The sequence below is a fragment of the Mirounga angustirostris genome, unplaced genomic scaffold (genome assembly GCF_029215605.1).
Source record: "Mirounga angustirostris isolate CCGP_5_RB_7025 unplaced genomic scaffold, mMirAng1.0.hap1 SCAF_3, whole genome shotgun sequence".
Lineage (NCBI taxonomy): Eukaryota > Metazoa > Chordata > Mammalia > Carnivora > Phocidae > Mirounga > Mirounga angustirostris.
Window position 1 is genome coordinate 95,307,546 of NW_026991711.1, and position 23,542 is coordinate 95,331,087.

Genomic DNA, 23,542 nt, shown 5'->3' on the forward strand with positions numbered 1-23,542 from the left:
TCCTTGTTCCTTCTTATCTCTGAGCCTTTGCTCCTGTCGGGTGCAATGGAATGATCTCCCCTCTCCTCTCTGCCAAACTAGGATGAGCACCTCATTCACGCCTTTGTCAAATTAGAATGTTCTCCGTGGCAAAAAAAAAAAAATACCAGGAAAGAAGGAAAAGGACAAACCAAGGGAATATATTCACATATTCATATCCAGGCAATAGGAAGAGCTCTTACAAATTAGTGAAAAAGAATAATAACTCAATTTAAAAAAAGAAAGAGGGACCCAACCCATAGGCAGTTTACAAAGAGGGAAGCACAAATGGTCAATAAACATATGAAAAGAAGCTCGGACTCCCTCGTCATTAAAAAACGCACATCAGAACAATGAGATGCCATTTTTCACAGTTATCTCCGGAAAACGATGATGACAATCCAGTCAGGCGAGGGGATGGGGAGGAAGACTGTTGGAACTAGTACAGCCTGTTTGCCTGGCGTTTGACAACTTTACCAAGATTTTCAAGGCTTATCCTCTCAGAGAGCACGATGCCGCTGCTCGGAGCTGTTTTGTATTTGTAATTGCTCATGCCCCTCTATTCATTCAACAACTCTGCTGTAAACTCTGCCTGCAGGCATGGTCCTCAGCGTTGGGATGCAAAGAGAGGAGAGTAAAACAGCTGCGCCTCAATCGTTTCTTCCTGCTGCGGTAACTTCAACCAATGTGGTTTTGGCACCTTACGCTTCTGCTGGTCAGAAGCCCCACAGTCAAGGTGTCGGCAGGGCTGTGTTCCTCCTGGAGGCTCTAGGGGAGAATGCGTTTCCTTGTCTTGTCCTGCTTCTAGAGGCCACCCACTCACCTTCGTTCATGGCTCCTGATCCTTTCCCTGACTCTGACCCTCCTGCCTTCCTCTTACAAGGACACTGATTACATTTAGGGCCCACCTGGATAATGCAGAACGATCTCCCCATCTCCAGATCTTTAATGCAACTGCATCTGCAGAGTCCCTTCGGCCACCTAAGGTAGCGTACTCACAGATCCCGGGGATTAGGATGTGGACGTCTTTGGGGGTCCTTGTTCTGCCAACCACACAGCCTCATGGAGTTAATATTCTAGTGCTGAAACACAAAGATACTCATGGCGGCATTATTTGTAACAGCAGAGAACTTGAAAAGCCTAACTGATCATTAATAGCAGACTCCTTAAATTGGTTATGATGCCTCCATTTAGTGGAGTCCCAGGCTGCCAAACATCTGAAGGAGCTAGAGCTGTTTGTAGTCACAGAGATCCATCTCACAGACACTTTGCTGAGTGAAAAAGTGACTGCAGGGCAGGATGAAGAGTTAGCTGACAATTGTGTGGAAAGAAAAGTACATATCCTTTGATATGCATAGAATGTATTTGGAAAGATACACAAGAGACTGTTAAGCGGAGCAGCCTGGATGGGGGGGCGGGTATTGAGTTAGGGTGAGCCTCTTAATATATCTTGTGGTATTGCTTTCCTTTTTCACAATTTGTAAAAATAACTTTTCAATTAAAAAAGGAATCTAGCTAAGGGAAGGATAGAAATTAGACCATCAGGATCTTAGCACCAACCCGCATCACTTCCCAAAAGATGTGCCCCCAATTCTCTTCTGACATGCCCTGCCCTCCAGGGCAGCCTGGAGCAGCCAGGAATTGGTCTGCCCAAACTTGAAACAACAGATGCAGCTGTCCCAGGAGGGCTGGCTACAGGGCCCAGGCAGCTGGCAGAGCACAGAGGTGGGGCCGAAAGGGAAGTGAAGGATGGGCCAGAGAACCGCCAGGTGTTGGTTCATTCATTCATTCATTCGTTCGTTCATTGGTTCTTTCATTCATTCATTCAACAAATATGGGCAGGAAGCCACTGTGTGCAGGGCTGGGAGGGAGAGCTTGGAATCATCCCCGGGGGATGATGGGCACTCACCGAGCCTCAGCTCTTGAAGTGCCCATCTCACTTCAGACCCATGTGCCCTGGTATTGGGAAGTCTGGGTACCTGGGTACTCTGTCTCATCCTGGCCTGGAGTTTTGCCCCAGGCATTGATGAAGTCAGATGCAAATTTTATTTTATTAGATTTTATTTATTTATTTATTTGTCAGAGAGAGAGAGAGCACAAGCAGTGGAGTGACAGGCAGAGGAAGAAGCAGGCTCCCTGCTGAACAGGGAGCCCCCAGTGTGGGACTCGATTCCAGGACCCTGGGATCATGGCCTGAGCCAAAGGCAGACACTTAACCGACTGAGCCACCCATGAGTCCCCAGATGTGAATTTTGGAAAACGCTTTGGGCTGCAGGGGGATACAGAGGGGCCATAAGGGGCAGGAGCTGAGACAGGGGACAAGCTGGAGGCTGGTTCAGGGAAAGGACGACAAAGGTCAGGATTAAGACAGTGGCTGCTGGGAAGAGGGGAAAGGATCTGAGGGAAGAGGGAAGGGTCTGACTTGGTGATAGGCTGAAAGGACTGGGGGAGCTGGAGGGAGCCCCTTTGTCTTCTTCCTGAGAGACTGCACAGGGAACAGCCTCTTCCTCTCAAGAAGGAGCATGAAGGGGGCAACGGTCCTAATGTGAGGCTGTGCAGGCGAAGGCCCTTGTGGGGCACCCAGAGGATGCTGCTGCCGGGTGGGCCAGTGGCCAGCAGCAGTGCTGACCGGAGGGACAGAGAAATAGCAGTGCGGGGAGGGGAGGGACCGTGCTGCCTTGGGCCGCTGGTCGTGTACAGAGCCCTGCTCCTGTTCACCTTACATCCGTGGAAATAACAAAGTCTTCTAAGATGTTTTCATTCAAGCTTTACTGAAGAATGAGAAAACACACACGTCACTTGTTTTTTTCTCTCCTCTTCTTCATCTGCTTCCGAGGTGGCTTTGGGAGGAAGAAGATGGAGTTGGGGTAACCACCCCCAGCCACCCCTTGGCATTGTTGCTACTGGGGAATAGATGGACAGTGAAGCAAGAAGAGGATGAATGTCGGTTTTGAAGGGGCAAACAGAAGAGAAAGGAGCTGGGGAAGAAGACTGAAGGGGGTCAGGGAGACAGTGGGGCGAGCCTCCAAAAAAGGTTAAGAAAATGAAGGGGACACAATGTTTCAAAAAGCACATAATGCATTTTGAACTTGCAAAACATTTTTTTTTTTTTTGGAAAGGAGGTAATGGTAAGACTCAGATACCTCCCCTATCTCTCTTTCTCTCTCTTTCTCTCATCTATCTATCCATCCATCTATCTATCTGATCCATAGATACTTAAGGCATTCCTACAAAGCACAAGGCATTGTGATAGAATCTTCAGGCAAATGCTGTTAAAGTACCTATACTCTAGTTGGGTGAAAATTGAAACTAGCCATAACATATTTAAATAACAGCTTAACCCTGAAACCACAAAGGAAATGATTGATAAATTTGACAACACACAAAAAATTAAAAGCTTTAGTACAAAAAAAAAAATTCTTCAGTACAAACTGTAAAGGTATTTGCAGTTCATACAACAGACAACCCATTTCCCTAATGTACATTGAAAGAATCATTGAAAGACCCCAGATGAGCAGATGTCAACAGGAAGTTCTTAAAAATGAAAGCCAATATGAAAGCATTCTCAACTCATAATTAAAGGAATCTAATTTAAAACAGCAAGGAGACTTCAGTAATCACATCTCAGATTGGCAAATATTAAAATGCTCATTTACTGTCAAGTGCCATCCAGGGTTTGGGGAAATCGGCACCCTCTTACTCCCGGTGGTGGTCAACTGGTAGACCTTTTCAGAAGCTTATTTAGGACCATGTCAGCATTTAAAACATATATCCCATTTGACTCAGCAATTCCATCACTAGATACTCAAGGTGTACCAGTAGGAATGCTCAGAGCAACACTGCTTAAAGATTACAAGCTATCTAATATCCATCAACTGGGGATGGAATAGATGAGTTCTGCTGTATCTGTACTGTGGAATATCATGTAGCCATTAAGAAGGATGAGGTATAAGTGAAAACAGCTCAGTAGAAAACAGTGTGTCTAGAATTATGTCATTATGTTGATAAAAAACATACATGGTATACTGTATATGGATAACTCTAAATTTTTTTTTTTGGAAGGATACATGTGAAACTAGTAACCATGTCTGTCTTAAAACAGGATATGAATGGTTACTCCGAGATAAGAAATGCAGGAGCTGGTCTTTGGATGGAAATCATGAGTCTGGCTTTTGACTGTTGAGTTTAAAGCATATTTGGGAGGAAGACAGAGGGGGGCTCCATGCAGACAGAAAGGGCTTGTTATTGTCGATTTAATGTTTTCAAGTACTATTTGAACTTTTTATTATGTGCATGTATTACTTTTGTGTTATAACAGATTTTAAATAAAATTACATTAAGGCAATAATTGAATAGCTGGCCCAGGGCCACACATGAGACACAGTGAATTGCTCAACCAACTAGGGCTAGGCTAGGAGGTCTCTCTGGTCACGTTGTTTCTCTGTTTTGTGAAGTCCTTTTGTCACTGAATATTGTTCATACCCTTAGGAAAATCCCCTGCAAGGTGCTCACAACGTTCCCCCACCACCACTAGCAGCCCCTGCCATCTTGCCCGAAGATACAACCAGGGCAGGAGTATGTTCTGAGCAACTTCCATTTCAGGTGATCCTCAAACATCAAAGTATTATCTTGGTCAAAACCAAAATGAATCACGAATTTGGGCATCTGTGTGTGTGTGTGTGTGTGTGTGTGTGTGTGTGTTCCAAGGTGAGTGGCACAGCTTGGTGAGCGGAAGGAGCCCTGAACAGGGAACAAGGACACTTGGGTTCTAATCCAGCGCAGCAGTCACCCCAGCTGGTGTCTCAGTGCCAATCTCATGGCCTCTCTGGATCTCCCTCACTTGCCTCTAACACGAAGGAATCCAACTCAAATCATGCCCTCCAAAGATCCTCGCAGGTTAGACATTCTGGGTTTTCTACATTTCTTTCTAGACCCCGAAGCAAGCCTTGGTTATATATTCTTCCATTTCTCTACTTTACCATAGAGCCTCTGTAAGGCAGAGCTAACAGAGGGCTGGAGTTGATGGCACACTGGGGTGGAGAGTTTGGGCTCAGAGTCAGGCACATATCCTTGGGTTTGAACCCCATTTCTGCTTCTCACCTGCTGTGTGGCCAGCACTAAGCCAATGATCTTTTCTGAGCCTTTGTTTCTCCCTGTATAGAATCCCTTCAAGGTAGTAATATAGATGAGGGATGCTTCATCTCAGGGGCCTGGTGTGTAATAGGTGCCCAATAGAAAAGGAAATTCTTTTTTTTTTTTTAATTTTTTTTATTCTTATGTTAATCCCCATACATTACATCATTAATTTTAGATGTAGTGTTCCATGATTCATTGTTTGTGCATAACACCCAGTGCTCCATGCAGAATGTGCCCTCCTCAATACCCACCACCAGGCTAACCCATCCTCCCACCGCCCTCCCCTCTAGAACCCTGTTTGTTTTTCAGAGTACATTGTCTCTCATGGTTCGTCTACCCCTCCGATTTCCCCCGCTTCATTCTTCCCCTCCCGCTACCTTCTTCTTCTTCTTCTTTTTTTTCTTAACATATATTGCATTATTTGTTTCAGAGGTACAGATCTGAGATTCAACAGTCTTGCACAATTCACAGCGCTTACCAGAGCACATACCCTCCCCAGTGTCTATCACCCAGTCACCCCATCCCTCCCACCCCACCCCCCACTCCAGAAACCCTCAGTTTGTTTCCTGTGATTAAGAATTCCTCATATCAGTGAGATCATATGATACATGTCTTTCTCTGTTTGACTTATTTCACTCAACATAATACCCTCCAGTTCCATCCATGTCATTGCAAATGGCAAGATCTCATTCCTTTTGATGGCTGCATAATATTCCATTGCATATATATACCACATCTTCTTTATCCATTCATCTGTCGATGGACATCTTGGCTCTTTCCACAGTTTGGCTATTGTGGACATTGCTGCTATAAACATCGGGGTGCACGTACCCCTTCAGATCTAGAAAGGGAAATTCTTATCATTGTGCCAGAAAGTAATGATAGCAGAGCACAGAAAGCCTACTTCCTCACCTCCTTCAAGGCTTCTCAAATGCCCTTTTTCCAGGAACCTATGTTGCCACACTTTTGACTGTAGGAGTCATGCTCTGTTGAAATTGTCTGTGGCTATCCCTAGCTCCATCACTAGACTGTGAACTCCTTGGGGCCCTAGATCATGACTTTCAGCCCCAGTCCCCCGTACTTGGCACGGTGCCTGGCACTGAGAACTGTTCTCTATACCTTTGTCAAGTGAGTGTACCCACGTGTAAGCCTGTGAACACTGCAGGCTTTGGAAGGTAGTTTTGCCTCTGGCCCAAGCTTTGTCCGGCCCACCTGTCCGAACTGTGATTGAGCTAACTCAGGAGGATTCCTGTACAGATGGGGGCAGGGGGGCTCTCTGGGAAAACTGACATAAGTACCAGGAAGGAGGCTCGTTTTTAATTAATTGCAGCCTCTTTTATCAATGACAGCAGGGGCCATAGTCAGCATCACAAAAATGCTCTAATTGCCTCGGAGAACTTCCCGCACTTCAGATGTTCTGGGAGAGCCTCCTCAGCAGGCCCAGACAGCCCTGATGACTCCCTCCTGTCCTTGCCAATTAGCTCCTCCGGGGGTTCCCTAGGTCAAATTCGAGCTTCTCTTTCCCACAGCCTGCCCTGTTCCTGAATCCTCTGTTTGGGTGAATAGCACAGCTACACTCCTGGGCACCCCAGCCAGGAATGAGCCTGGAGTCTACCCTCCACTCTTGGGCATCAGGGCCCATCTGTGCCCCAGGCCCCTGCTCCAGCCCTTGTTCTCTTTTAGCTAGGCTGCTGTGGCCTTGTCTGCTAAATGTGCATCCCTTACAACATACTCATCCAGCTCCTTCTTCCTAGAGCACCTTTCCTCCGGCCTCTCTCCTCTGGCCAACTTCAATTATCCTCCCAGCTTAGGTGGGACATCCGCAGGAAGCCTTCCATGAACTCCATCATCCCCCTTGAGTTCACTGTCCCGCTCTGTGTCCCTGACCCCCATACTGGATCATCTAGTTGTGTGCTGATGGTTCTCTTTCCCCAGCTGGACTGAGAGCTCTTTGTGGGCCTAGCTGCTGTGGAGCATCTCCCTCTCCCTGCCCAACACCTGCTACAGGGCCTGACATTTACAATGTGCCTGGGCAGGGTTTGTTGGAATGGAGTTAAACCCAGCACATTCATAGATAAAGAGCCTAAAGAGAGAGAACACTTTCTACAAGGGAAGGGGGGCTGCCAAATGCTGGGGGTATCTCCTGAAGCCAGAGAGCATGAGACATAACCAGCGGCTTCAGGCCCACTAAGACCATGGGTGAGCACCTGCTTGCGAGGACATTTGCTTCCCTGCTCCCCTGCTTTCTCACATCAACTGGCCACCATCAAGCAGGCCTTGGGTGGGGGCACTTTTCAGGGGCTCTGGCTCTCTGGGACTCAGACCCTACTTCTCAGACTGCACAACCATGACATAGATTGCATGCGCCCTTCTTGGCTCTTCTCTGTCCTCACTGGCCAGTCCTTGGATGAAGCCCCTAGGTGGGGAATCCTGCAGGCACAAACTCTCAGATATGATGGGGGGCTTGGCAGTGCCTCAGTCTCACCCTTCCTTGTCCAGACAAGGAATTGAGCGCTGGAGGAGGACATGGCTAGAGGTCACAATCCAGAAGTTGACTGAGTAGACACTAGACCGTGGGTCGCCTGACTACTTTGGTGCTTTTTCTGCTATAGAACTCTCAGTTTTCCCCCAAAACTCTTCAGAAGTCCCTCCATCACACCTGCTGGAGTACCCACCTCCTCCTGCCCACGTTCTTTACCCTGGGGTGTAGGTATGGGAAGGGGATGGCAGGTATAGGAGAAGAATGTGGGTTTCTGGGTCAGCTTGTGTGTAGACCATCAGCTCTGCTGCATACCAGCTTGCTGTGTGGCCCTGGGCAGATAACCTAACCTCTCTGAACTTCATCTGTCTTCTCAGTAAAATGGGAGTTATAGATAGACTCTCGTAGAAATTTCTATAGAATTAATACATATAAAGAATCTCATATGATACCGATTCAGTCAGTGCTTAATAAATGGAAGTTTCCCTACATCCTAAGGGTGTTGACCCCTACCTAGTTCATGCCCTTTCGAAAGCATTCTGTCTAGGGCCAGCTGTAGATTGTTTATTCCTGGGGATGAGGAAGAAGGAAGGAGGAAGGAGGAAGGAGTTTAGTGGAGGCCCAGGCTGGGCACAAGTGAAAGGCATGTATTTCTTTCAAGGCAGGAAGGCTGGGACCGGGCGGCACCGCCGGCCAGGGAACCTTGGTGGGACCCGCAGCCTCTGGAGGTCAGAGCCAGAGACCGAGGCAGGCGCCTGACAGGCTGAGCACGGCCTGCAGCGCCCCCGCGTGCCCACAGTGAGAACAACCTCCCAAACCACCGTTGGTCTGCAGAAGCAAGCCACCAGGCCTCGTGACCTGAAGGGAAAGCAGGGTCCAGCTAGCAGGCCCTGAGCCGGAGGCAGCCAGGTTCTGTTTGAGGGAGGTGAGAGGCCTGAAACCCACCCCTTTTCAGACTGTTCCTCAAGAGCAGTCCTGCCACCACCTGCAATGGTCAGTCACTGCTCAGGGTCTACCAAATTCTCGCCCGGAGACTAGTGCTCATCAAGCCCCTGCTCAGCTCTTGCTCTATTCTTCCCAGTCCCGGCCAAAAGGGCCAGAGGGCCAGAGAAGAGCTTTCATCAGCTTATCAAAGCCCCGCAATAAGAACATCCAGATTTTTTTTTTAAATGCCATTTTAATGTGTATCTTAACAAACTTGCAAATTTCTTGTGTTACCTTTTGTACGACTTTGAGTGCAATTAGCGGGGAGACACTAAACAGCTGTTTCACTTGTGTTCATTAAGGTTTTACTGTATAGATTTGGGGAGTGGGACCAAAGGAAGGAATTCCAATTGGACCCCGGGCCTGGTCGGGGTTCAGAGCAAAGACCCCCACACTCCTGGGCCAGCCCAGCCCATCACTCTGTACTGAGAATATATTCACTTGTGGCTTCCCCCCTTGGACCCTGGCCACAGGGGACAGGAACTGGGTCGTTAATCTTTGTGTCAGTGACTCCCTCGTAGAAGGCACAGGTGGATGTCTGGCAAATTTCAGAAGAAAATACAAATGTGAGCCGGTGAGGTTGGAACCAGGGTGGTGGCAAGTGGAAAGGCAAGTAGAAGAGCTCAGTATTAAATACAGAGGAGCCCTCGTCAAAAACACCTCTGAGCTCTCCTGGTAGGACGTTAAAGCTTTAGCAGCTTTCCCATAGACGTATGAGAGCCCCCGAATTTGCTGGTTTCTCAGGAAACAGGACTTGATTGGGAGGATGAGCGGTGGCACGAGGTAGCGCCCAGCAGGGCAGAAGGGGAGGCGGGGCGTGAGGCTCAGCAAAGGCGTCCTCAGCAGAGTATGTGGAGGACCAACTTATCTCAGTCATCAGACATGCCTGGGGTCAAATCCGCCCTCCACCTCTACTGGCTGTGTGACCTTGGACACATAACTCCTCATCTGGATGATGGTTTCAGGAATTTTTATCTTGCAGGTTTTTTGGTTTTTTTTTTAATTCAAATAATTCAAGTATGGTTGACACACAATATCCTATTAGTGTCAGGTATACAGCGTAATGATTGGACAAGTCTGTAATGCTATGCTGTGTTCACAAATGTAGCGACCGTCTGTCACCATACAACTCCATCACAGTACTGTGGACCGTACTCCCCATGCTGTACCATGCATCTCTGTGACTTTGTCATCCCGTAGGCGAAGCCTGTACCTCTTACCCCCCTTCACCCATTTTCCCTATCGCCTCTCACCCTGACAACCATCAGTTTGTTTTGTGTATTTAGGTTCTGCCTCTTGCAGGTTGTTTTGAAGATCAAATGAGAGAAGGGGTGCCTGGCACAGGGTAAGCCCTCAGTGGGTGGCTGCGTGACTACCCCTGCCCACAACATTTCCAGTGGCGGCACCAGTGCCAGCCTTCCCTCCCCACCCTAGAGTCGAATTCTCCTCCCTTGGCCCCCAGTAGCCCTTCCTTCCCCCGCTGCTCAGGTGCTGACCTTGGTTCCTGCCCTTTGAGAACCCAGAAGTAATCACATGAGAAGTCCACCTATCCTTCATTTTCCTACAACCAAATACACCTGCTTCTGCATATTCATATTTTTGCCTTTCTTCCTGCTGCCATCGAGGAGCTATCCTGCTCCCACCAATTGCTCAGAACCCCTCTGACCTCTAGCCCCCGTAAGGACTTAGCTGCTGAAATTATGCCCTCTCTCCTGACTTACTAATTTCTCCCTCTCTACTGGGCCATTCCCATGAACATACAAACAAGATTGACTATCTCTTGTTTTAAAATATAGAGCCATCCCTGAACCCCCATCTCCTTCCACTGCAGCCCCATTTCTCTTCACAGCCCATGCAGCATAGATGTTTTCTGGATCCCATGCCTCTCATCCTCCAAGGGACCTGCACTCCAGGACACTCAGCAACACACAGTGGCACACAGGGGGACCAGGACTGAAAGTCTGAGCCCAGGATGGGGAAGATTCTGGATTCTTTGATGATGCATATTGTACTTCTATTGTTTACTTTAAATAACAATCTCTTTTCTGCTTATAAATACATACTCATGGTAGACAACCCCCTACTCATGGAAAAATACAAAAAAATAAAATAAAGGCCATGATAAAATTAATTAAAAATAAGATGAAATCAATCATAATCCTGCCAAAGAGAGACATTTTGCTGGTTCTTTCCAATTTTTTCCCCTAAGCATATATATATTTAAAAAATTATTTATTACATCTATATATATACATCTTACATACATTCACATATATGATATATATACACTGTGTGCCATGCACTTGCTGAATAATGGGAGTACACCAAGACAAACACAGTTCCTGCCCACACAGCAGAGAGAGAGCCAACGAACAGTTCTAAACTATGCTCAGCGCCATCTTGCTGGCTAGATCCAGGCGTTTGGGGCTCAGAGGAAAAGAGGTAGGAGGAAAGGCAGAGGGGAAGGAGGGGTTAATGGCCATAGCTTTTCTGACCAACACCAAGGATTTTTTTTTTTTTAAGATTTTATTTATTTGACAGAAAGAGAATGAGAGAGAGCACATGAGAGGGGGGAGGGTCAGGGGGAGAAGCAGACTCCCTGCCGAGCAGGAAGCCCCATACGGGACTCGATCCCGGGACTCCAGGATCATGACCTGAGCCGAAGGCAGTCACTTAACCAACTGAGCCACCCAGGCACCCCCACCAAGGATTTTTTTTAATTGCCAATTTGACATGCAAATAAATGACCTCACTTTTTTTGCATTTCTTTTATTGAAGGTAAGGATGAACTTTATTTTTTATTTTATTTTTTTAAGATTTTATTTATTTATTTGACAGAGAGAGACACAGCAAGAGAGGGAACACAAGCAGGGGGAGTGGGAGAGGGAGAAGCAGGCTTCCCACCAAGCAGGGAGCCCGATGTGGGGCTCGATCCCAGGACCCTGAGATCATGACCTGAGCCGAAGGCGGACGCTTAACGACTGAGCCACCCAGGCGCCCCTGTAAGGATGAACTTTAAAAAAAAAAAATGTTTATTGGCCTATGGTCTCTCTTTTGTGAATTGACGGCTTATATTCCTGGATTTGATCTTATTTGCCTCTGATTACTTTGCCACAAAGGGGAACGGAAGAGCTTTTAAATGAACAAATTCCTTGAGTTCTGATCCTCTCCTCAGGCCCAAAGACTTAGAACATCCCTATCAGGGGAGTGTCGTTTGCATATGATTTTAATGCCAATTCCTATGTTGCAACAATACACATTTTCTGAATGCTTCTTGAGTCCAGCATGGTGCAAAGGAAAAAGTATTCAGAGCTAGAAGACCTGGAGATGAGTTTTAATGACCAAAGAAAAGTCATTTTATTTCTCCCATCCTCAGTTTTCCCATCTATAAAGTGGAGATAATAAGGAAACATTCTACTCAGTGTTGCTGTGAAGAATAACTAAGATCAGGGTAACCAGCAGAAAAGTAGAATGCATCTAGCATGGTGCATGCCACAGTCAGCCCTCAGAAAATCTTGGATTCTGTGCTGATTTCTCCTTCCTTACACGGATGGGCTATTGGGAGTGGGAGAAAGGAAAGCTTTCTCTGGAGTGAGAACCACCAGAAAAGGTTTCTTAAAGGAGGTGCAATGTGAACTGGGCCATAAAGGGTGGAAAGGATTCTGGCATGGTGGGTGGAAGAAGGGAAGATATTCTGGGCGTGGAGCCATGTAAGTTGGAATGGAAGCTTGGGGTCAAGCTGTCCTAGTGAATGCTGCTGTTATTCAGTTCCCAGTAAGTGCCAAGAGCACAGCCATGAATCCACACGAGCCAGTATATTATTACCATTTTTATCATCATCATCATTATTCCCCCCTTTACAGATGGAAAAGCAGAAACTCAGAGAGGTTATGTGACTTCCCCAGAGCCACACAATTGGTCATTGGTGCTGGAATTTGAATCTGATCCGAAATCCCATACTCTTTCCCCCAAACCATCTTCGGCAGGCACAGAGGCCTCCTAGGTCTCCGACTTCAAGAGAACCTGCCCTTGAGCGGCGGGAGCACAAAGGCGCTAGCCCCGAGGTGGCGCTTCGTTATTCACCTCTGCTTCCGGGTCAAGGCTGCGTGCTTCCGGGTCAAGGCTGCGTGCTTCCGGGTCAAGGTCTAGCACTTCCAGGGCAGCCTGGCCAGCGTCAGAAGGGGGCAGGGGGAAGGGGGGAAGGTCTAGGGCTTGGCTCTTCCTGCCCAGCATGAGCCGCCTCTGGGGGGCAGTCTTCACTCCACATTTCCCTGTAGAGTCATGTAGACGAGCAGGTCTGAGGCTCACATGCCCCATCCTGCTCCTACCTTTCGTCTTTCACAAGCCTGAGCCCCAGTAAGCCTGACCCACTGCCAGCTCCGTCTGTGTGGGGCCCTGGACGCCCCATCCTAGTGTGTCCTACCCCCAAGCCTGGTGCCGATGGGAGAGCCCCAAGAAAACCTGCCTGCTGGGGCACAGGGCCCAGCAGGGCAGTGCTGGGGCAAGGGGTGGGCTGTGGAGGGTCTTCAAGGATAGTAGTAACGAACACTGTGCATTCACCAGGTGCCAGGCACCCTGTTAAATGCTTTCTTTTGACTTATGATTTCAGTTAACCCTCACAAGAACCCTGAGAGGGAGCAGTTGTTACTGTATTTTATAGACAAGGAACCCAGAGAGTTTCAACACCTTGACTGTCCAGGTGGAAGCCTGTTCTGGGGCAGTCTGGCTCCAGAACCTGCGCTCGTAGCTGCGTCTCTCTAGCTGGGTGCCAGGAAGCTCTCTGGGCTTGCCCTGCTGGGCAGGAAGTGACAAGGCTTTGTGCTCGCAGCGCTCTTGGAGCACCGGCCGTCTCTGTCCTGCTCAGCCCGACTTGCCTCGTGCTGGGGTCTGTCCTGTGGGCCTCAGCCAGGGGAAGGGGAAGCAGGAGGAGAACTACTTCAAGTGAACAGCAGTGTCTCACAGAGGTTAGGAGGTCATGCGGAACATTCCGCGGCGCCAGCCCCACCCCAGTCTGCTCTCTGGCCGTTGAGGATGCGTCATGCTAATTTTACCCAGTTCCTTTCGGGCCCACAGTCAGCCGCCCATCAGCCACAGACCCAGCGTGCCCACACTGCGGCCACGTGCCGTGCCCACCCTCCTTCCGCCCGTGGTTCTGGAGGGGAAGTTTTCTCAGCTTGGCTTGGCCTGAGAGCTTATGAGAGGAGCTGCCTGAGCAGATGTGCAGGGGCAGCAACTCTCCTTTGTCTCTTAATCTTACTGGTGTCAGACAGACCTGGGTTCAAATCCCTCTCTGCTTCTTACCGGCTGTGGGTCCTTAGTCAAGTTCATTTTATTAGGTGGTTTTTGCTATATAACAAACTACACCCCAAACTTAGTGGCTTTAACCCACAACCAGCTGTGATTGCTCATGAGTTCGTGGGTTGGTTGGACAGTTAGCTCCTCCTCCTCCTCCTCCTTGAGCAGCCTTGGCTGAACTCCCTACTGGGACTGTGGCCAGCTAGAGGCTGGCTGATGAAGGATGGCCTCAGCCGGGGTAACAGGACCCTGCTCCACAAGCTCACTTTTCCCGCAGTGGGCTAGCACGCACTAATCTTCATAATGTGCCAGGAATGCCCAGAGAGTGAACGAGCAACAGACCAGGCTTCTGATGATGAGCTGGGAAGTCACACTGTGAAGGCCACGGACAGAAGGGTGATGAATGGGAGCCACAATCTCGCATCACTTAACCTCACTGCGACTCTGTTGGCTCATTTAGAGGATGGGAATAATATCACATATCATGTGATACTCTACTGTTCCCTGTCCTTTTAGGGGATGGTCACTCAGGGGCTGCCACAAGAGGGGACACAGGAGAGGAGCAGGAAAACAAAGTTTATTAAACTCACAGGTCCTAGAGAGACAGAGTCACTGCAGGACAAGAGGGGGGACCACGTGGGAAGAGCGCCAAGGGACCAGGCTCAGCCACGAAGGTGGGGAGCTAAGGGACCATGAGGAACCCATGGGTAAAGGCCTTTACCTGGGGGCTGGGTAGGTACACAGGCAAAGGACACAAGGGAATTTCCTTGGTGCCCTTTGGTGTTTGACCAGCACTAGTTCACAGTCATGGGAGGTAGGAAGGGGACTGGGTGTTCACAGCGTGTTTGTGGGCATGTTGAGGCAGCAGGAAGAGATGAACTTTTAAAATTTACAATACTCGGGCACCTGGGTGGCTCAGTTGGTTAAGCGACTGCCTTCGGCTCAGGTCATGATCCTGGAGTCCCGGGATCGAGTCCCGCATCGGGCTCCCTGCTCAGCAGGGAGTCTGCTTCCCCCTCTGCCCTCTTCCCTCTTGTGCTCTCTGTCTCTCATTCTCTCTGTCTCTCAAATAAATAAATAAATAAATAAAATCTTAAAAAAAAAATTTACAATACTCCTAGTACATCATGGGCTCCATGAATTTGTTTTGAAAGCCAACCTTATAAAATATAAAAGACCCAAGAGTAGATTCACCTTTGGAGAAAACCATTCCTTCGTTCCTGGGAAACTGTTTGAGTGGGGGGTCCTTAGTCACAATAATTAGAGTATGATACACCAGGACCTGCCCTCCAGCTGCGGGAAGACTATGAAGCAATCCCAGTGCAGAAAAGCAGAGTACTCTGCTTAGCATTCCTTCCTTCCTTCCTTCCTTCCTTCCTTCCTTCCTTCCTTCCTTCCTTCCTTCCTTCCTTCCTTCCTTCCTTCCTTCCATTTATTCAGAGAATCAATCAGAAAACAGCAAGAGACTGTCGTGTGATGTGTGGGAGATACTGGATGTAACATAGAGAGGAAACGAAGCATCAAGGTTACGGGAGGGAAGTGTGGGGTCAACTGTCAGGGGCATTTCCTTGCAAGCCAGGTGATGAGTGTGGTTCACTGCCTCGGGGAAGGAGGAGCCATTGAAGGCTTTAGGCAGGGATCAGTATGGTGGTTTCTTTGTCATTTCTAAAGATCTCTTAGGAGGTTGCCTGGAGAATGAAGAGGTGGTTGGTGTTGTGCAGTGCAGGGAAGAGACTAGATGTTCAGAGAGGGAGAGAGAGAGAGAGAGAGAGAGAGTGCACGTGAGATTGCACTCAGAAAGTTTAGAACCCAGAGGAAGCCTGAAAAGGGAGGGGGGAGCCAAGTTGCTCAGAACATGAGCTGCTCTACCTTCTTGGTTTAATTCGGTCATTCATTAAATACATGTTTACTGAGCCCCTACATGGGTGAATAAAACAGACAACAGTCCTCTCATTTATGGAGCTCACATCCTAAGAAAACTAATTTTCATGCTTAAAGGCACAGTTCCTGTTTTTCATGCAACATGGTGTCAACTGTGTGCCCACCTCCCCATTTGCTGGCGAACAGCTCCAGTGAGGGAGCTTAAGGGGAGGGGACGGGCATGCCTCGTTTTGACTATAGGCACTCTTCACTTTCCACGTCGCATTTAGGTCCCCCTCGAGCGCACCCTCCCCCTGGCTATATGTTGAGACTTCGCTGTCCCCCTGTGAGAACTCAGTGAAATGTGTCCCTTGAATGGGCTCATCGATAAGGGACGGGAGGTATGAACTAGTGATTTCAGCCACGGCAGAAGACATTACCAGGTCGTGCTTTGAGCTTTATTAGTGGCCCCAGCCCAGAGTGACCCTTCAGAGAGTGTTGGCCCTCCCCCCGAGAAGTTGAGTGTCCATGTCTGCAGACACTTTGGGCACAGCACAGTGGAGGGGCTGTGGGAGGTCATCTGCATTCCACGCCAGCATCCTCATTGTGGTTGCAGTTGTGAGAGCCCCAGTTGCTTTTTTGGCAACTCCAGAGGCTCATCTCTGTCCCTCGACAGGCAACGTCATCCAGCCAGATTTCCCCACTGCCTGGATATAGGGAAAGCAGGGAGATAGAGGAGAGCAGGATTAGGGCCAAACTTGCATTTGGGGTAGGCTACCAATTTCCCTCACAGCCCCTCAGGCTCTCCTGCCATGACTCTGCCTCCCTCCTGCTTTCTGCCCTTTAACAAAAGTCTCATCCAAAGATTAGGTGAGATAGATTAAGATAAAGATATATACTCTATTATTAATTATTAATACTTAATCTGTGCTCTGTTTGAAATTTCCTCCTGGGGGCCTCCCAGTGTTTGTCTCTTTCCTGCTTAGTCCCTGCTGTCGTACCCACTTTCCTCAAATGCCCTTTGAACCAGGCCATTCTCTGGCTCAAAAGCATTCACACATTCTTCCAAATCCCCTCCTTTGGATATAATTGATTTCAGATCAACAGCACAGAGGAAAACAGCAGGATGACTGACAGTCCTGACTTACGATGGTTTGATTTATAATTTTCCAACTTAATGATGGTGCAATCATACTTGGGATTTTGAACTGTGGTCTTTTCCCAGGCTAGGGATATGTGGGACGATGCTCTCTTGTGATGCTGGGTAGCAGAAGCTCCTAGTCGGTCAGGTGATCATGAGAGCAAACAACCAATATACGATACGCGTACAACCGTTCGTACCCAGACCACCATGCTGTTTGTCACTTTCAGTACAGTATTCAATCAATGACATGGGCTGGTCGACACTTTATTATAAGTAGGCTTTATGTTAGATGATTTTTTCTAACTGTGGGCCAGTGTAGGTGTTCTGAGCACCCTTAAGGCAGACGAGGCTAAGCTGTGATGTTTGGTAGGTGACATGTATTAGATGCATTTTTGACACAATGTTTTCAAATTACTATGGGCTTATTGAGATGTAACCCCATCATAAACTCAGGAAGATCTGTATTTGGTTACAGTAATTTACACTTTTACACAGTTTACAGTGTAGCGATCTACATTAAGTGTAATCTATATGAGGAAAACACATACTTTAAAGGAGTTTTATAATCCATATGGAACTCAGGTTAAAAAGCAAGTAGGCACCGTAGGGTGGAGGAAAGGCAGAGAGTGTTTGGGGGTGGGGGCAGGAGAAGGTGGCCTAGTGTCCCTGCCAGGTCAACTCTTGTGGCCAAAGAAATGGTCTCAGCCTGGGGACTTAACTACTTTATTGAAAGTTTGAACCTTTTGCTGAAAGAGATAGGCCGAGTCTCTAGCACCCTGGGATATCTTTCCAAAACTTATTTTAGGAAGTCCCTGCTCTGATTTGTTTTCTTTTCCCTTTGTACCTTCTCCTTGAGGATGATCACAGCATGGCCATTCCTGGCTTCTAGTTTCCAGATAGCTGAGATGAGCACTTGTGTTTGCCTACCCTGCAACTTTTCTGTTCTGCCATGACCAGCACCTCGCTGTCGTTCAGAGAGCCACGGCTCACCAACACCCTTGGCCATGGAGCAATCTGGCTTCCCGGGCTGCACAGACAGTGACCAAGCCAGGTCAGCCAGAGCCCCAGCCAAGCCTTTGCTGTCCAGGTCCTCTTTGTCCTGGGGTGGCTAGCCTGGACGGCAGCACTTTTCAGTTGCTTAAGCCAATCCTTTTCTTTAACCCAAACTCACTGGGTCACTTGCAACCAAAGGGAAAACTTCCAGGAAAGAGGCTCCTGGCCGAGGACCCACTCACCAGGTGTTACATTGGTAAGGGCTATTCCCCTGGAGTAGCCCAGCATGCGGCAGAAGACAGTGGCATCTGAATTGTCCCAGTCATCATCACAGATGGTCCCCCAGACATTGTTATGGTAAACTTCAGCCCGGCCTCGGTTCCTAGTGCCGATAATCCTGACCATCTGCACCGGATAACTGAGTCCGGGTTCACCTGGGTGAAAGACATACGTGGGAGAGGTGAAGAGAGCAGCCTCGGGCTTTGTGTGGATGCAGGCTCTGCCTTTTCATTGTTGGAAGTTCTGTTATTCAGGGGCAGGGGGAATCCTCCTGCTTGGCCATCACCAGAGCTGGGAACATCCTGCATGTGACACCAACACAACCGGGCGAGCAGCCTCCATCCACCTGCGGCTGGTCCTGCCTCTCCAGCCGGCTGCATCTTGCCTTGTCTTGTGGCGAGAAGGAAAGGAAACGTTGAGGGGGAAATGGCAGGAAGGAAAGAAGGGAGGGAGGGAGAAAGGGAAGGAGGGGAGGGAGGGAGGGAAGAAGAGAGAAAGTGAAGGAAGTGGGGGAGGGGAGCTAAACAGTTGTGTTGTGGTTCTATGTCGTCCTGGGGAGGCTTAGTCAAAGGATGAGTCTGCTAGCTTTTCCCAAAATGAGGAATCTCTCTGAGAACAAGGGTCTCTCCTCTACCACAGCTAGTTTTCAAGTACAGAGTTCTCTCGAAGGCACCAATTAAAGAGAACAGAATTAATAATAATTAATAATTACCTTTTTCTCCCCGTATTCCCTGCGCTCCAGAAGATCCTGCCAAAAAAAAAAAAAAAAAAAAGAACACACACAATATAAAGGAAACCAAGCCAGGACCCCTTCACCCTTCTTTGCTAGCAGCAGGGACGAGGGTGTGGGTGGGGAGGGCAGATTCTCTCCTCCAGCTTTGCCAGTGACCTGGCATCCTGGGGACTAGATGTACCATGAGCACCACTGGTTGAGCAAGATGAACTAGGCTTGCCCTACAGCAGGAAGGATTTAAGTTAGCTTAGTGAGGAGCATTGAACAGGTAAGAGACAGACAGTGGGATGCATCTCCTTTGTGGAAAGCTCTGGGGGCCAGGGTGTGGCCGGGTATCGTGCAAGCACACATTCGCGTGTCTGCCCCTCTGGGTGCCCAGGCTGTGCCTCACTCACTTCCGTGTGCTCAGGGCTGAGGGCAAGCCCAGCACGGAACTTGTCCAGGGAGCCAATAAACCTCTACACCTCTGGTTCTGAAAACTCCCAAACCCCTTACAACAGGGCCTCTCCTCAGAACCCACAAATCACAGATTGAGGCCTTACCTTTCGCTCCCTGCTCTCCCTTTTGGCCTTTCAGTCCCGGTGGACCCTGGGGGCCTACCAGGCCCTGGTTTCCCATTTCTCCCTTCATGCCCGCAGGACCTGGAGAGGAGAGAGACCGCTTCCCTCAGATGTTCCGCTCTGCTTTCCAAGGGAGACCAAGGACCTTGGGCTTTAATGACTGGGTTGTCTTGACAAGCACGTTCCCCGCCCCCATGAATGGGCTGTTTGGATGTTCAGCCTGTGATTTTGGCCCACCTAGGAGAGGTGGTGAGGGCGGGGGGGCCAGGTATTGCTGTGATCTCTGCACTGACTCTCACATGAGTGCTACACAGGTCAAAACGGCTGATTCCAGAGGTTGTCGGTCCTCATCAGACCACCTAATTGTGTGGAAGTTCTGGCCATTCTGGGAGAACTTGCTAGAATGTTTCTAGGCTTCCGAGATCTCCTTTAGTAAGTTCAAATAGGAACCAAATATCCAACTCAGGAGGAAGAAAGACAGTTCAAGAAATGTGTCTGAGAAGTTTCGCGTCGGCACGCATCAGGGCGGGGCTGTGGAGAAGACTAGAATTGCTCTGTGGGAAGTGCTGCACTCAGGGAGGGACCACAGGCAGGGGCTTGGAAAACTGAGGTGATCGTAACAGGCCAGGGGCCAGCAGCAGGAGGAGGACGGGAGAAGCTTCAGGGGACTGACGAAGACGGAGATGGACCAACACAGACATGGGGAAGCAGATAGAGGCCTTGCAGCCTGGGGCCTGCAGAGGAAGACTGCCCAGCTCCACGGAGGCTGCACGGCCTGAGGCCACCAGCTGACCACCAGCTCTCCAGCCCCTTCTTCCCCCTTCTCCACCCTCAGCTCAGCCCCTCTCTCCCCTGCCTCAGGGCCCTGAGTTCTGTCCCTCTCCAGGTTTTCCAGGGGAAGAATCTGAGGCTTGAGGGACAGAGGACAGGAGTCCTAGCCACAAACAGGCTTGGGCCCCGGCCGCTTTGGGGGAAGGTGACAGCAGCACGTTCAAAGTCAACAAGACCTGCCCTCCGAGCACGAGGCTTTCCAGACATCATTCTGAGAAATGTAAATGAAGCCAGCCCTTTACCTGGAACTCCTGATTCTCCTTTTGTTCCTTTCTGTCCTTGAAGTCCTAAGATCGAAATACAAAAGGTGGGGGGGATAATAAAACTTAGATATTAGACACTTTTAATCTTAGACAACCTCTACCTTTTGTCTGATTAATGCAGACGGAAAGATACATTGGTTCTCCACGATTGTTTAAAGCCTCCTTAGCAGAGCATAAAAGGAGACAGACCGCAGATAAATGGGGACACGTGTTGGGGTGAAGTAGAAAGGTAGTGGATGAAAGTCAGAGTTAGACAGACAGACGGACTCTGGATTTACTGGCTGGCCGTCTTTGTCCGATGGTAGCCTGACTCAGTGTATAAATCCAATCCCATTCCTTCCTGCCTGCATTTTATTGGAAAAGAAGTGAGAGATATTTTGAAAATAAAGTCATCTTTATTTCTAGAAGGCTGTGGAGGGGACTCCTTGGCCGCCAGTGGTGTTGGGGGCCCTCACCCACAGCAGCTGCTCCATAGCATTTGTTGGTTCATTTCATTGTGGCCCTAATGTGGCTAAGGATTCGTGTGGTTGGGTCAGAAGCCCCAGGAGCTCAGAGCTGCTACTGCTAGACCTTGGCACCGGAAAAGCAGGACACACTGGAAGGATCTGAGAGGGCAACTAGTTCAGCCCCTCATGTGAGGGATGGGACAGAACTGAGGCTCAGCGAGCCTCTTCCAAGAGCTGAGGGAGGGCGCCTGGGTGGCTCAGTCGGTTAAGCGACTGCCTTCGGCTCAGGTCATGATCCTGGAGTCCTGGGATCGAGTCCCGCATCGGGCTCCCTGCTCAGCAGGGAGTCTGCTTCTCCCTCCGACCCTCCCCCTTCTCATGCTCTCTCTCTCTATCTCATTCTCTCTCTCAAATAAATAAAATCTTAAAAAAAAAAAAAAGAGCTGAGGGAAACTCAGACGTCAGACCCTGGCAGGCAGGCCCCGGCCCACCGCAGGACATTTGCACCTGCTCCGGTCCCTCTTTTTAGAATGCCTCACCCTTTCCATCCCCTGGAGAACTCAGATCAAGCCTGTAAAACCTGCTAAGATGTCAGATGTCACCTCACCGCGAAGCCTTCTCTGGCCTTGCCCGTGGATGGCATACTTCCCCCTGAGGCAGCAAAGCGGCCAGAGTTAGCCGGCCCGGGCTGGCATCTGCCTCTGTGACCTTGAGCAAGGTGCTGCCCTCTGGGAGCCTCACTTTCCTGCTCTGAGTCTCCTGGCTGCCTCAGGGGTGGTCTTGAGACTGAAATGAAGTCGCCTGTGTCATGGGCTGAGCCTCGTGTCTGGCCCGTGCTCAGTAAGTGCTGCCACAGAGACCCCACGGACCCTGTTGGCGTGTGTCTGTCTCCCCTCTGGGGGGAGCACCTCAGACCCTGGCCCAGATGAGCTCCAGGCTCGCTGCCCAACAAGCCCCCTAATTGTTTCCCCGGGGACCTGAGGTGACCCAGCTAAGGCAGCACAAATTTCCTCTGCTCATCAGCATCTGAATTGCATGTGTCAAGATCAGAGAGGAGAAGCCACACTCAGAAATCTGCCTTTGGCTGTTAGTAAATAGAAAAACCAGCCATACCTTGACCCTTGGCCCTCTGTGGCCTAGAGACTGCCATATTGCAGAAACCTCTACCTTGAGAGTCTGTCCCTGGAAGCAAGGTGCAGGGGCCCCAGGCCCCGTGACCTCCCTTTATTGTCCCCTCCCAAAGAAGTGCCCATCTCCAGCTGTCCCCAAAGCACCAAATGACAAGCACACCCTGTACAGACAGGAATCATAGGGACTCCCCTATTCCTAGGTCCGTGGTCCCCATGGCCTGACCCCCACCCCCACCTCATTTTCACAGCCTCCTCCCCAGGTCCTCCCCTCCCGGGGACTCAGCATCTGCTGAGCCAGGCCCGCTGCTAGGAGCTTTATACACACCCTCATTCCACCTTTCAGCTGCCCTGCAGGTCGTGCCATTTTCCTTTATACAGACAAGGAGGAAGTCCACAGTCACAGATGCTAGGTGATTTATCCAAGGTCACACAGGGAGGGAGTGGGGCAGTTGGGCTGTAACCCACGTTTGGTCTCCCACTGGGTGCTGCTGCTCCTTGGGCCCGTTAGCACGGCAGCTCCCACCTTCCTGGAGTTCCCACTCAGGCTGTCCACCTGGTTCCAAAGACACTCGCAGACTACCCTGGGCCATCCCTTTCCCCTAAATGAGTAGTCGAACTAGGGGTGCATCAGAATTGCCTGTACCGGGCTCGGGAAACAAGCTTGGCTTTTCAGGCTCCACCCCAGAGATGCTGAGTCAGTGGATCTGAGATGCTGCATTTCTAACAGGTTCCCAGGTTGTGGTGATGCTGCTGGTCCGAGGACCACATTTTGAGTAACACTGCCCTAAACAAACCTCACTGATGCATTAACAACCACTTCCCAGCTCACCTTTGAGCAGCCTTCCTGTCTCTGAGGCAAACAAATGCTGGTCTCTCCTTTAAACCACAGCTAACTGAGTTTTTCTGGGTATCACACACGTATCAAGCTGAGGGGACCCAAAATATTTATTTGCAAGGTGTTTATTTAGAGAAATGATTTTCTCCCCCAAGAAAATCGTTTCATTAGAAAGCAAACATCTCCTTATTGTTTAGTGTTCAGCTGGTCTTTTGCCTAAAATCTTAGAATGTTCCTGCTCTGAGGGGAAATTGCCAATTTCAAACCCAGAGTGTTGTCAAGCTAGCAGGGACCTGGATATATATTCTAGACTATTCCTCACATTCCACAGAGGAGGAAACCCAGAGGCCTGGGTCAAGTTGGGGAGCAGATCTTCCAGCTCTGATTTAATGTAGAAATTTCTGGCACATTAGGAAACTCCTTAAGTAGCATCTTGACATACAGGCTAAGTGCAGCCTGACAGAGTGAGGATGTGTTTAATAACTGACAGACTGAGTTATGTAGCAGAAGTAGGATGGCGGGTTGGGGACCAAAACTGGGATGCGTGTAGACTTTT

General features: G+C 49.3%; 1 protein-coding gene across 1 annotated transcript in view; it reads right to left on the reverse strand.

The window, feature by feature from the left end:
• Positions 1-16,223: 16,223 nt before the first annotated feature.
• The window catches only part of MARCO (macrophage receptor with collagenous structure), a 33,965-nt gene continuing 26,646 nt past the window's right edge, over positions 16,224-23,542 (reverse strand). The window contains exons 12-16 of the mRNA XM_054505889.1: positions 20,555-20,599; positions 19,464-19,562; positions 18,901-18,936; positions 18,152-18,343; positions 16,224-16,479 (exon numbers count right to left, since the gene is read on the reverse strand). Of these exons, the coding sequence (XP_054361864.1) occupies positions 16,349-16,479; positions 18,152-18,343; positions 18,901-18,936; positions 19,464-19,562; positions 20,555-20,599 (503 nt within the window). The 3' untranslated portion in view covers positions 16,224-16,348. The remainder of the gene's footprint in view (positions 16,480-18,151; positions 18,344-18,900; positions 18,937-19,463; positions 19,563-20,554; positions 20,600-23,542) is intronic.